At 35.0% G+C, this 13883-nt stretch overlaps 2 protein-coding genes and 1 pseudogene across 3 annotated transcripts; all 3 read right to left on the reverse strand.

The window, feature by feature from the left end:
• Nucleotides 1-6466: 6466 nt before the first annotated feature.
• Nucleotides 6467-9012, reverse strand: LOC105160447 (uncharacterized). The gene is made up of 2 exons (XM_011077819.3): nt 8609-9012; nt 6467-8074 (listed from the first exon to the last, which is right to left on the reverse strand). The coding sequence occupies exon 2, from the start codon at nt 8053-8055 to the stop codon at nt 6919-6921; it is 1137 nt and encodes a 378-aa protein (XP_011076121.1). The 5' UTR covers nt 8056-8074; nt 8609-9012; the 3' UTR covers nt 6467-6918.
• A 789-nt stretch (nt 9013-9801) lies between these two features.
• LOC105160698 (putative aquaporin NIP5-1) lies at nt 9802-11138 on the reverse strand (annotated as a pseudogene). Its single transcript, XR_016065278.1, has 4 exons — nt 10726-11138; nt 10207-10624; nt 10029-10089; nt 9802-9963 (listed from the first exon to the last, which is right to left on the reverse strand). The product of XR_016065278.1 is annotated as a putative aquaporin NIP5-1 (transcript).
• Nucleotides 11139-11510: 372 nt separating this feature from the next.
• On the reverse strand, nt 11511-13651 carry LOC105160448 (uncharacterized). Its single transcript, XM_088879863.1, has 5 exons — nt 13446-13651; nt 12666-12748; nt 12145-12567; nt 12000-12052; nt 11511-11915 (listed from the first exon to the last, which is right to left on the reverse strand). Exons 2-5 carry the CDS (start codon nt 12721-12723, stop codon nt 11727-11729), a joined length of 723 nt encoding a protein of 240 aa, XP_088735989.1. The 5' UTR covers nt 12724-12748; nt 13446-13651; the 3' UTR covers nt 11511-11726.
• Nucleotides 13652-13883: the final 232 nt, after the last annotated feature.

Genomic DNA, 13883 nt, shown 5'->3' on the forward strand with positions numbered 1-13883 from the left:
ACAAATACTAAAAGCTCGTCGAATACAACAATAATTCTGAATAAAATAATGTATAAGAAACATAAACGAACAATAAATTATTATAAAAATAAATATGCGATTGCATTTATAAAATTCGAACTCATAACTTTTGAGTTTTGAGCCGTCAATCTTACCTTTTCAATAAATTCTCATCGGAAAAAAAAAAATTATCTACATTATTGAGTTAAGATTATCCTTATACCTAAGTTCCATTTTCTGACTATTTTTTAATATATATATATATATATGTTCATAAGCATAAACAAAAATATCCATAAGTATATTTATTTATTAATTGTTTGGCAAGTAGTAGAGTATGAAATACTTTGTGTTTTTTGAAGAAATAATAATTAGTAAATGAATGAGAAGCTTTGAAGTCAATTACAAGCTAATGTCATGTTCTTGTCCCTACAATGTACCACCATTTTCCCTTTATTTATTTATTGTTTTTTTGCTATGAGTATGATACGTAATTTTTACGTGCATATAATAAATAATTATTATTTTTTTAAAATATATTATAAATGAGAATAAAATAAATAAATCAATACATCACAATTCAAGAAAAAACTAAATTTAAGAGTATTATTAATATAATAAAAAATAATATAATAATATCACAAATCATCATTTATGAGTGATATCTGCGTTTTATTTTTAATATTAGTATAAATAAATAAAATTTAAACGGGACATATACTTCCCCTAGGCCAAGATTCATTATTCTATCCTCTACTACTCTTTGCACGCAATGCGTCCAAATTTTGTTATGTCTTATATATTTTTTCGTAAAAACAAAATAAGTACTATAACTTAAGACAAGTATATTTGATGTTATTGTTTTTTATGTTTAATTTCAAATAATTTATCAAAAAAATATTTATACAGGGTATAAAAAATCATCAAAATATCCCTGAAAGTCAAGAAAATGCATAACAATTCAAGAATTTGTGTAGTTTTTATTTGGGCTCCGATCGAATCAATTACGTCACAAGCAAATTGAATTTGTACAGACAATGATACAAGTTATATCAATATGACTTGTCCAAATGGACCAGTAGTATGAGTATTCGAACAATCCAAAGCTAGCCATAATTTGTTTTCTGTTTTAAACTTTTTTTTTATTTGGAAAGATCCTCACCGACTTGAAAATTAAAAGGATATAGCTGTGATTGTTAATGCAGAATCTCAAGGATAATTTAGGATTGGTACGACCATCCACACAAATAGGAAATAAAACGCCAGTTTTTGAGTTCATCAAATATACATCTACATTAAAATTATAAAAATAAGAAAAATCATTTAGGCACAACAAATATCACATAAATCCAGCAATAAATGCTTGAAAAAGACAAAAATACCCTCAATAGGATTTCAATGCCCAAACAAGACTAAGATCCGCGCATTCTTACCCATATCGGGTGCGAGACAAAAATACCCTCAATAGGATTTCAATGCCCAAACAAGACTAAGATCCGCGCATTCTTACCCATATCAGGTCGCACCCGACCCATCCCAATGACTCGAAGCACCACCATTGATCATTTAATGCATGGATGGTGGATCTATATAGGTACGAACATTTGACACTTATAAAATACTTCGGGGGCATTTAAAGCTAATATATGTCATTTATTGAGAAAATATTCTTGAATATTTTTCCTTCGATCTCGTTCTTATTAATTTAAGCATAAAAGAATTTTAGTTGAAGGCCTCCCAAATAAGCCTAATATTTGCTTGTTTTCCCAGGTCCCAAATACATATTCGGATTAAATTATCCGTTGAGGTCACTATAATCTTGGACACGAATCATAATACTTGTTCGTTAAATCATAGTTTAACATAATAATGTATTTAATGGTTTTAATTAAAAAGAAAAAATAAAAATGTACAAGTAAGAAAGGAAAGAAAATAAGGTATATATACCTTAACCATAAAAACAGAAGGGAATATACAAAAGAAAGGCAGCATCAGCATCAGCATTTGGTGCTTCGCAAGAACTTGTTGTCTTTTTCTTCATTTTTATATTTTATTTTTGCATCCCGAAAACGCGTTTGCTTTAAATCCACGGAGACCCCCTCCTCCCCCCCCCCCCCCACACCTACTTCCCCCACCCCCAACGAAAAAAAAAAAAGAAAAGAAAGTTACAATCCTCATCTTTTTAGGCCCCACAATTTACAAAAAAAGTCAAATTGCACCACAAACTTCCAAACAGGACACAGGTATGCTGTATGCTGTATGCTTTTTCTGTCTTCTTCTTCTTCAATTCTTTTTTCTACTCTCTTCTATTACTTTGTGTTTCTTCCTTTTCCCAGCATGAGGTGCTCAACAATATCGGGGGGCTGTTTGGATGAATTCATAAATTTTGTCAGATACAATATAAGTTGTTATAAAGTGTTTCATAATATATACATATATATATATATATATAAAATAACTAAATCCTTTAAATTAATTTGAAATTTGTGATTATTAGCATTTTATAAGTTGTTTCATCTTATTTTATCAGAACCATTATAAAAATTTATTTTTAGCATAAGATTTTGTATCTTTAAAATGTACGAGATTACAAGATGTTTTAAATAAACTTATCCAAACATACTCGTGAACAGCTAGATTATAACTTAAAATACCATTTGAATTTTATTTCTATAATATGATTTTATTCATACTAAATGTTCATACAAATTTCCAAATTGGGCTAGTGATGTTTTCCCCTTTTTCACTACTTTTATTTTATTTTTAAATATATATCTGGCTTAGGTTTGAAATATCAATTTTAAGTTGATATTTCATCGTATATTATAATTTGCATATACACGTCATATTATAAGTTTCTGTTTGATTAAATACTTAAAAAATATAGTACTCACATAATGAATTAGCAGAAACCCTATAGATTCATAGATCGTTTGTAAAAGTACTAACAAACTACATATCAACACGAGCATTGATTATGAAGACACGACTGCATGCTTGTCTATAAATCAAGATCCGACCAACTGTATTCTGACTATAAGAAAGATCTATGCTTTTGTTCCACGAATCTAAAATTCCATATATTCTTCCCCTTATCGATCGATCTCATATTCAAAGAGAGCGCTTTGCTCCCAATAAAAAAGTCCAAACCCATAATATTTTCTATGTTTTTTGTTGTCTAAGATCCATAGATTGTTGTTTACCTCTTAGTAGTGTAGTTTAGATCAAAGAAAGACATGTTGCAATCAATTGTAATAAAATAAGCAATTGGGGAAGTGTATGAATTTGCAGTTGGGTAGGTTGACTTTTTTTATGTTGGATGTAGATGGACTTGGAGGGCCTTTTTCTATATATATCTCAAATCTCATCATTGAGTTGCAGTTACACTTACAACTTAACCAAATACATAATTAGTATTAATTCATTAATGTCTCTCTAATCATATCTAAATGACAGCTATGCTAACCTGACCAACTACCTATGTCCTCTCCAAACCTAATTGTTTCATTTTTATAAACCAATTAATTTGTAGTTTTTGGTATATCTTATTTTAGTTTATGTTATCATGATATTATTATGTTAATCTCGATATTTATTTTTAATTGACTTACTACTGATTTACTACAAGTCAAATAAATCTTGTATAACTAAATGACCTTTATAATAGTGAAGATATGCCTCATCACGCACTAACATGTGGGAAATATATAAGGATAGTTTGGTTGTTACAAAAAGATTTGTTTTACCTATAATAAGTTAGTAATAAGTCAATCAAAACTAAATATAGATTTTCATCCATTTTTATTTGTTAATAATATCAACAAATTCGATGAATTTTAAATAATCGAGTGGCTTATTTGTTAGACGAAAGTAAACCTCATAAATATTAGATGTAATTTTTAAAACCACAATGGGTCTACGTTTAATTACCCGAACTTTAGCGGAGGGCGGTATCATCATCCCTATAATAATTTTTCAGATCTAGTTCAACCGATATATATTTTAGGGTTAATTACACTTAAACCCTTATAACAGTACAACATTACACTTTTTCTCAAATAAAATTAAAATTGTACTTACATACCCGTGAAAAATTCTTCATTTATACCTAACACCCTTCCGTTAAAATTTGGACGAGGAATGCTAATGCTAACAAAAAAAAATGCATAAGTTTTCAATTTTTCACGTATATTTGTGTACTTACACACATATAGATATATGTAGGTGTGTATGTATATGGAGTGAGGTTAATATTATTGCAATTCATATATATACATATATGTATGTGTGTGTGTGTGTCTATGTGTGTGTACGTGGAATGAGGTTAATATCATTATGATTTTTTTTCTTGTAAGTACAAATTATTATATGAGAATATTAAATGAGGGGTAAAATTATAAATTTATGTAATTATTTTGCTAAGTCAATACTTTTCATTCAAACACTAATGAAAGGGAGTCACGTGTAAACAGTGAACTTTTAGAAAAAATGTAAATATAATTTTAAAACTTTTTTGAATGGAAGTATAATTTTACATCTTCAAAGGATGTATGTGTATTTAACCCTATCATTTATCAGTACCCCTAAAAATATGCAAATCTTGTTTTTCTTTTTCTTTTTGAATTAACATGGAAAGTAGATGAGATTGAGGAGCCCACATGTCACTTCTTGTAAGTTTAAGAGTGTAGCATAAAAGTCTTGATAATACCTAAAGTCTTTAACTCTAAATAAATCAAATTAATAAACCCCAATTTGCGGATTTATTACAAGAAACTATGTAGAATGAGGTTATAGTTTTCGATACCAAGCTGATCAATGAAAACTGGAGAATCCAAACATTGTAGAAATGTATAATAGTTTGATGCTCGAAGAACTTGTTTTACCTTGAATTTATAAATAGGCTTTATTGTAGTGAGTCGTGGAGTGTATGCAAAAATTTATATATTTTGAGTTGAAATCCGAAACAAAAGTGATGTGGGAAAGTATTTGCAATAAGTTCTTCTTTGATTTTGAAATGTATAAAGAGGTAATACGAGGTAGAGAGCGATACACACTGCAATCTATAAAAGAAAATACGCGTCTTTTTCGCTTTTCCAAAAGTAATACGAGCTTTTTCCTACGAGGAAAAAATACAAAGTTCATATGATATTAAAGAAGTAAGAAGTAGGCAGCATTGATAATTCACGAAATGGGCCTACCATAATACGAGACGAAGATATACGAGGCTTCCTCTCCTTAAGGGTTGAGAGAGTTTAATCACTAAGACATGAAGTTTGTATTAAAACTTAAATAATTCAATTCAGCCCGCATCAAATCCAAATTAAGGAAATTAAAAACCTCTAACTTGATGCTTTGTGTCGGTATTCTTCATGTGAAGTATTTTTTGCTCTAACTACATGTAAGTCTTATAATTTTGTACTTAAAAAGACATATTTGCAAGAAAAGGAGACTTTTGAGGTTACAATTACTCATATTTTCTCATACATTTGCAAAACTCGAACTCAAGATCTTATTCAACCAACCCTATGCAGATATTCTGCACAAGTTTGTTGCTTGTGTTTGTGGGCCTTCTGGCTGTGTCCTGTTTTACATTGCAAGATTCTGAGCATCAAGTATAGGTTTTGTTTTATAGCCTTATCAAGTATTCCCCTCAGCATATAAAATTTCCATATCATAACCGACTACCTTAAAAGGCAGGAAGATCAAAGATGTCCAAAGGGCAAAAGTCCAGCACCACCAACAAGATAATTGAAAGCCCAGCCCAGTTGACCAATTGCCCAAGATGTCTGATTCTATCACCAATTTAGGACACACTGCCAAATTAAGTGGTGCGCCAAGAATTCAACAACTCTGTTGTCCTCTCAAGATTCTCAAGTCTAATAATACAAGGAAAACTTGCAGTTAAAATTTGGGTGGAGGCTGATTTTTTCAGACAATTTCCTCTTTGCCCTACATTTCCACAGATGGAGATGAGATGGTTTCATCATCAATGTAAAGAATAATACAAAAAGTGATGGGCCCTATTTCTAGGTAAGGGCATAATAGTAAATTAATACATAAACTATTTAATAATGGCGAATTGGCAAGATAAAAGGAGCCGTTTACCATAAACACTTGGTGTTTTCTGCATTGAATATTTAAATGATTATCATATATTTTTTATTTTTATAAAATAAAAAGCGTGTCAACCATAATGTGAGGAAATTCTAATTCAAATCAAGTTTGATCAAATTTGAACTAATTATATGATAAATTGAGTATACTTATTGTTTGATTGATATATTCTGGTAATTAATTTGGTTCGACCAAACCTACTTTGAATAAAAAATTTCCACATGATGTACAGGCTTCGGACAAATCCACCTTTACTCACACTCCTTGAAGGTGCAATATAGCAAGTACAAGCCAGCTTTTTTGGTCCACATCAAAAAGACTGTTGATACGCACAAGAATTGTGCACCAAAAGGAAGAAAGACACAATGATCACAGATATTCTTAACGTAGCATCTATAAGCCAGTATGATTTTGATCAAGAGAATATGGATTATACATGACCTGTAAGATTCTTGAGAACTGCAAGAGCATTGCCAACAAAAAAAAAAATCAGCATTCTTCCTTCCTGACGCATTGGGGATTCCAAGATTTGGCATCAATTATTTGGGGGCATAATGCACATAGTGACTGACCCTGTTTCTTGTTCTACCTTAGGTTCCTGAATGGCAGCAATACCCTTGACTTGCAACAGACATATCAAAGCAATCAGTCAGTGATATACATTAATGTTCATAAGAGTGAACTCACATGCAGAAAAGAGTACCAAAAAAAGGCCTTATCTAATACCAAAAAAACCACAACTGAACTAATTGGCCATGGCTCTTATCATGATAGGCTCCAGTTATTTAGGCAAAACTATGAAAATCATGACTGCATGACTTTATTTTGCGTAAAACAAGCAGGTGCTTTGAATGCTTGGCACTTCCACATTGGTGTCCTCTCAATAGGCATTAAACTATTTCCAGACGTCGCCACGGGAAACACTGGCTGATTGCTCGCTGCAGTTTTGCTGCCATTGTCTTTAGACTGTGGCATGCCTTGAGATTTCAGCTCCTCCTTGGGGATGGTTTGATTTCTGAAACTACAAATGCTCAAGGGCAATTTTTTCTGCTTAATTCTACCCCTCTTTTTACCAAAACTATCCAAGGATTCAGGAGACTTATCCTTTGATGGAACCCCCACTTCACCATTTTGCAACTTCAGTTGATCAGTTTTACTGGGTTGCCATCCTTCCCCGTTCTCCAACCTTATGTCATCATCTCTGTCAGGATTTATTGTGTTCAAATCTACCATAATAGTGTCTATCACCTTTACTGGACCTTCAGTATCTACCTCTACTACACAATAGCCATTGCTTGTGTTGATGGAAGGTCGATTCCCTTCCCCAGGTGGAATTCCACTGCAAATACTAGTTCTCCGGGAAGAAGCTGAAGTTTTCAGCCTCGTACGCTTGTGATTCTTTGAATCAGAACCTGATGTGTTCTTCAAAATTCTTGGGGAACTATTGATGGACTGATGCAACTTGCGAGCCAATTCTTGATCTGTTCTACAGTTAGTTTTTCCTTTGTTTTTATTGTACAATGCTTCAACAGGTACATGCTTCTTCATCTTATTCACTTTTGGACATTTTTCTTTGCTGGCAGCCTCCTCAAGAGTGGCAACAAGATCCAAGGCACTCTTGGCAGCGGCCATTGCCTTTGCTGCTTTAGCAGCCTTCTGTTCAGCAACAGCCCTTGCAGCCTCTGCAAACTTTGCAGCTTCCATGGCAGCACATCTAGAGGCTTCAACAATCTCCTCATTTGAAAGATTAGTGTTACTCAACAGGGACCTTAATAGATTATTACGATGGGTATCATATTCGCTCTCAGCACTACGGGAAGTGGATAGTGCAGAGGAATTAACATCAGAACTTTGTCTCCTCAATCCAGCCAAAAGCCGCTTTCGGGGTGGCAAAAGGGCATCAGCATCCAAGTGATTAACATCACATCTATTTGTCTCCATCCCACAAAACTTCTTCAAACTACAATCAACAAATGAATATTCAAACCATTAGCATGCAGTTCCAGGTAAATCACCCTCAAATTTTTAATAACTTCGCAATACCCTTTCCCCCAAAACAACCTAATGCAACCCACTCAATAAAGGAAAAAAGATTACTATTAAATCAACAACAATCTACTACCAATTTAGTAGAACCATATAAAATATAATTGAGCCAAAACTTTGTCGCGCGAAATTCTTCATATACAAATTCAAAATGGAAAGGCTTTTGCGATTCGTTGATGTTCTCTTATTATCCAGAACTGAAGATATTAATCGAAAAAACATAATATAGAACAAAACCCTAGGGTTTCTTCTGAAACCACAGATCCAGAAAATCAAATTTAGCGCCAAACCTCAAATTCAAAGACAAGAGTTCATCCTCCTCCGATGATAACAGGACAAAAACAACCAACAAATATACCAAACTTATATTATCACAAAAGAACAACCGAAAAAAAAAAAAAGGAAAGGAAAGAAACAGGAAAAAGAACTGTCTTTTCAATTTAAATACCTCAAAACGCAGCAAAATCAATGGTAGAGAATCAGATCATCCATTTTCCTCCTTTGACGTTCAACTCTCACAAAATCCAGCTAACAGGATATCCTCGAAGAAAAAGAACAAACAAAAAACTAATTCAAACCCTTAGATTCAACCACCTTCCCCTGCTCCGATTCCCATTACTATCACCAAACAGCGGTCCACCAAAAACCCCGGGAAAATGCTCGGCCGTGCCGTTCGCTAATTAGATTAACAAACGGCGAATGATGGTGGTCGGATCGTCAAAATTGGAACAGCGAACTGGCGCCCGATGATTTCCAAGGTAAGAATTAAGAGTGTAGGATTGTTTTCCTCCTCTTCTATCAAGGATTTCGTCTTTTTCTTAGGCTGCTCTGTAAGAACAGATGACGAGCTATGGAGTGATTTCACCACGTATTTGTGGTGGCTGTTTGGACTAAATTACCCTCGTGAATTTGGGTGGCATGACGAAAATGCCACCTACAACGTATCTATCCCTACATTTTTCGTAGACCAACCACCACTGCATTAATTATGAATTAAAATCTTCAGTTAATTAAAGTTTAATTTATAATGTGGCCCTCCTTTTTGTGGAATGTGCCTAATTCCATTATTCTATTATGCACTACACATTTTATCAATTCGAAAAGGTAATTATTTAGATAATTCTTGTTTGCATTTAAATTATTTACACCGTTACGATGAAAAAAAGCGATACAAAATGTAATGATAATACTTCTTAGTAGTCGATTAAACAAATTTGAATGTATTCCAACATGGGTGTATTTATACTAATGGATGCATTTATTATGGTTTGCACGAAAAGACAATTTTATTTTCTAACATAGGTTTATTTTTTTATTACAGTGGGTGTTTCAGTAATTAGCTTGATGAATTTAAATACACGTGATCTTCTTTGAATTTTGCTTGGTCGCAAAAAGTCCATTCTGTCTTTGTGAGTTCTTACTCGGGCAACAATACATATCTATTGTAACACATATGTTGTATATGATGCTTGTGTCAAATACTAACAATTTATATGATTGATTCGAGGTAATAAATGCTGTCAAACACTAACAATTTATATGAAATTAACCATAATTCTTCAGACTTGAGCTGATGATGTAGGCTGATTTCTGGGTCCGGAATCTCCGCCACCTCCCTTGGTGCGGCCTTCATCGTCTGGTCGGAGTTTTACCAGCCCGTATATTGCTGTTCCGGTGAGGGATGCGAGTGTAGGCGCCACCAGATATACCCATATTGACTTGTAGTTTCCTGCTGCAACTGCTGGCACAATAGTTCGCGCTGGATTCATTGAAGCACCAGTAGATGGTCTGAACCAACAGCAGCTGATCATCGATGAGTTAAGTCGACAATGATTCATTAACTGGTGCAATTTTAGTATACTACTTACCAGCGACAAGAATGTTTAGCATAAGAGTAGCTCCGATTGCTATACCCGCTAGTTCTCCGACCTGGGAAACGTAGTTTTTCAAGTTCAAGAATCGTACTACGTGTATAAAATGTTTCTTTGGATACTAATTAAGAACTAATTTGTAATAGAAGATCTGAGCTGAAAGCTGATGACTCACAGCACGAGTATCAGTGGCGACTGCAGTTATGACAGAGCAAACTAAAGGTAATGAGGAACTCGAGGGCAAAAGCGCGGCTAGTGCCGACGGAAGGAACAGTGACGGCAGCTGAGATGAAAGGCGGGAACAGGGCTTTGAGGGCAGATGATGCGCAGAGGGAAGTTGACACCTGGGCGGCGATGTAACCTGGTACTTGCAGCCAGGGAAAGTGGCGGAGCGCTGCAAATGCTATGGTGACGGAGGGGTTGAGATGGGCGCCAGAGATGTGGCCCGTCGACAGGACGACTATCGTCACAGCCAGCCCCGAGCATGCTGCGTTCCCTATCAGGGTTTCTGCTCCGTCGTACTTTCGGTTTACTATTGGCCCTGCTGCGGCTGCAAATATGAGAATGAACGTTCCGACGAACTCTGCACCAACCTACACAAACATGAATAATGCAACTTATATGTAATGATGATGCATCAAATATAAGTAAATCATGTGTCACAAGAAATATAGATGAGAGACATGAAAGAAACCTTGCGGGAGAGAAATATGTAATTAGGTGTAGAGAAGCCGGCAGGCACTTGCGAAGTCAAGCCATTAAAGCCTTCAGTCTGCAAGTTGTCGATGGCATAAGCAGTGTCGACGTTGCCCCTGGCGTCGCCTGCCGACATCGCTTTGCTATCCCGACAACAAAATTGGCCACCCTTATGTATAAGTGAGATGCATGAACAAAATCGGCAGGTGATGAATTGCAGATTCTTAATTATAATGTTGGAGCTAAGGGAAACGGGGAGGAGGAGATGATTTGGAGGAGTAGTTGGGAGAACAGTGGATGTGAAGTCATACAAAATTCTTGAGTTCAATGTAAAGAATATAAGAAGGGAGGCGATGAGCGGCCGACGAGGGGACAACTACAAAATTGAAGCAGAGGGAGATGAATTGTTCAAATGTCAACTCCCAAGCCAACACCATTGTTTTTACTTTTTCTACTATTACTTATTCTTTGGTCAACTCTCTCTAACTCTGACTTGCCTCGTTTATTGATTGTTATAATATATATATATATATATATAATATAGTATTATTACATAGTTTATAATTATTTATTGCCCCCCCCATTACATTAGGATTTTCATTTCCGTATTTCGTATACGTTCACATTTATTGTTGTTGACCACAAAAGTAAAGCCACTTATCTAAAGAACAAAAGCATTACATACATTTCCTTCCAGTAGAGATTTGGGCTGATTACGCCCAAAATGATAGAGATGAGTTTGAGTAGTTCTTGTTGACCTTCCCTTAAACTGTCTAAAATCTATTGATTTCTTGAGACATATCATTTCTAGATACCAGATTAAATAGAGAATCATCAGATTACATAACCCTGTTTTTGCAGGAATCATGAGACCACTGCTTACGGATTACAAACATACGGCAATTTAGTTGACAGATTACCAACAAATCTTCGTCCTAGGAGATTATCATCAGATAATCTTGAGCTTCTAATTATCACAATCACGAGATCGTAGGAACTTCAAGGGTACAATAGTTTAGGTGTCTCAATCATTATCAGATCAGAAAAATTGCCATGGTCCCAGTTAACGTATGGTGGCTTTGGTGATCGAGGAGATCGAAAGGCAGGTGAATGGTAGCCCGAGAGCTTGGATTCCAAGAGCTGCTCCGGAATCTCTTCCATTTCCAAATGCTTCATATTACGCTCCACCTGATGATATATGAACAATTAGTTTTGTTTGTACTCATAAAACTTAGTAAATAATTACGATAAAAGATAATGCAAAAGCTTTACCTTCTTTGCTGATGACTGAAGTCCCCCCTTAGCGGATAGCAGCACTGGCATATCTGATAAGCAGGCAGTGCAAACTAATTATCCAGACAGAACTTAATATCAAGACGAAGCTGATTATTATCAATCAAGAGACGACTATAATTACCATTATTTAGTCCTACTGACTTCAGAAAGCAGTCCATGTCAACAGATTTCATCCGAGCTTTGATGCATTCTTGATGATTGTGAAGAAACGTCTCCACCAGAGAACTACGTGCTTTGTCTTCTGCAACAGCGTTCAACTTTTGGCCAGCCCTTGACTGTGCCAGTGGCTTAACTGAGTTTGTGACGTCAGTGAGTGCTTTCCTACCTGCAACTTTTCCTTTCTCATTTACCACCTTCGGTAATCTTGCTTTAGCATCACTGGAATCCGTCTCGATAGATATTATATTCGCGGAATTGTCTTTCTTCTTTGACTGAATTTCAGAAGGCTTTCTTGAGTTTGATATGTCATTCAGAGCCTTCCTTCCCGTAGGTCCTCCTTTCCTACCCGTTTTGATTACAGTAGGCTTTCCCACAGGAGTAGCGCCTATATAAGGTATCAACACATGAGATTAGATAACATATGCAGATGATCTAACCAGAAAATCTCTTCAAGTGACTGTTAGCTATAGAGGTGAAAGTTACCATCGTAGAGTAAATTCAAGTTCTGATCTTGGATCAGGCGATGAGCCGGGGTTGCCATGCGTGCTTCTTTCACAGAAACTTTCCTTCAAAAATTAATAGAGTATGTTGGTATTAGCAACAAACAGTGAAATAAACCAAGAAACAAGAATGTCTCCTTCCACCAAGAACGCTAGCAAAAGAGTGGCGAGTGAAATGTGATGGGATTAAACCCATTTTGCATACCAATGACTCATTTGGCATTCAGCAAGGCACATGAGATACAGAATATATACACTAAAATTTGATCACTAATAACTCAAGAAATGCAAACCCTTTGCACTTCTCAAAATTTTGAAACTCTCAACTATAATTTAAATCAAAACAGCAAAGGAGACCTGATCAAAGATAGAAGGGGGACAAACCAAGAAACAAAATCACCGACAGACATTGATACATTGAATCAGTCACATTATTCCCACAAAAATCAGAGCAAACAACCTTTACAACATTCTTAACCCAAAAAAAAAAAATAAATAAAAGAACCCAGGGTTCATATCAAATTCATACATCTAAACTTAAATTCCAACCTCAGAAAAAAAGTCGAACTTAAACTTCTCAAACAATCATCTTTGTCCCTAAATTGAAGAACCAAAACACCCGCATCCCCGAGAACCACTCCAACAAAGCAATTGAATAACGAAAAAGAAACAATAAATCATGGCCAAACATTATAATACACGCAAATTCACACACGTAAACAGGCATCCACACAGCTTCCCCTGCGCCATAACGGGAACTTACCTTGGAAATTACTCAGAAAAGCTGCAGGATTTAATAGCGAAAACTCCAGAAATTTTTGTTGACAGACGTTCTCCTTCAATTCAGTGAAAAATTTCTCGCTTATCCTCGGAAGATTATCCTCTCCTTTCCCCTCCTCTTCTTCGATTTCCCAACGGCTACAGAAATTGAGTTCTGAAATGTGATTGTGCGCAACTTTTTCCAGTTTTTGTATATAAAAGGGCGGTTGAGAGCCAACGGTCAAATTTATTGGAAATATCCCTCTCGTATGGGCTAATATATATGCAAAAAGCCCACACGATAAATGGGCCAAAACTAATGAGAGCGTTATGGGCTGAAGCCTTCAAAAGAAAAGGCTTATGGGCCCAAAATTTCTCCAAAAGAGTTTTCTTTTATATTGCATTTCATTTATACACGTCAGCATGTTTATATTTTATTTTA

This window comes from Sesamum indicum, linkage group LG4, assembly GCF_026168435.1.
Source record: "Sesamum indicum cultivar Baizhima isolate 11 linkage group LG4, ASM2616843v1, whole genome shotgun sequence".
NCBI lineage: Eukaryota > Viridiplantae > Streptophyta > Magnoliopsida > Lamiales > Pedaliaceae > Sesamum > Sesamum indicum.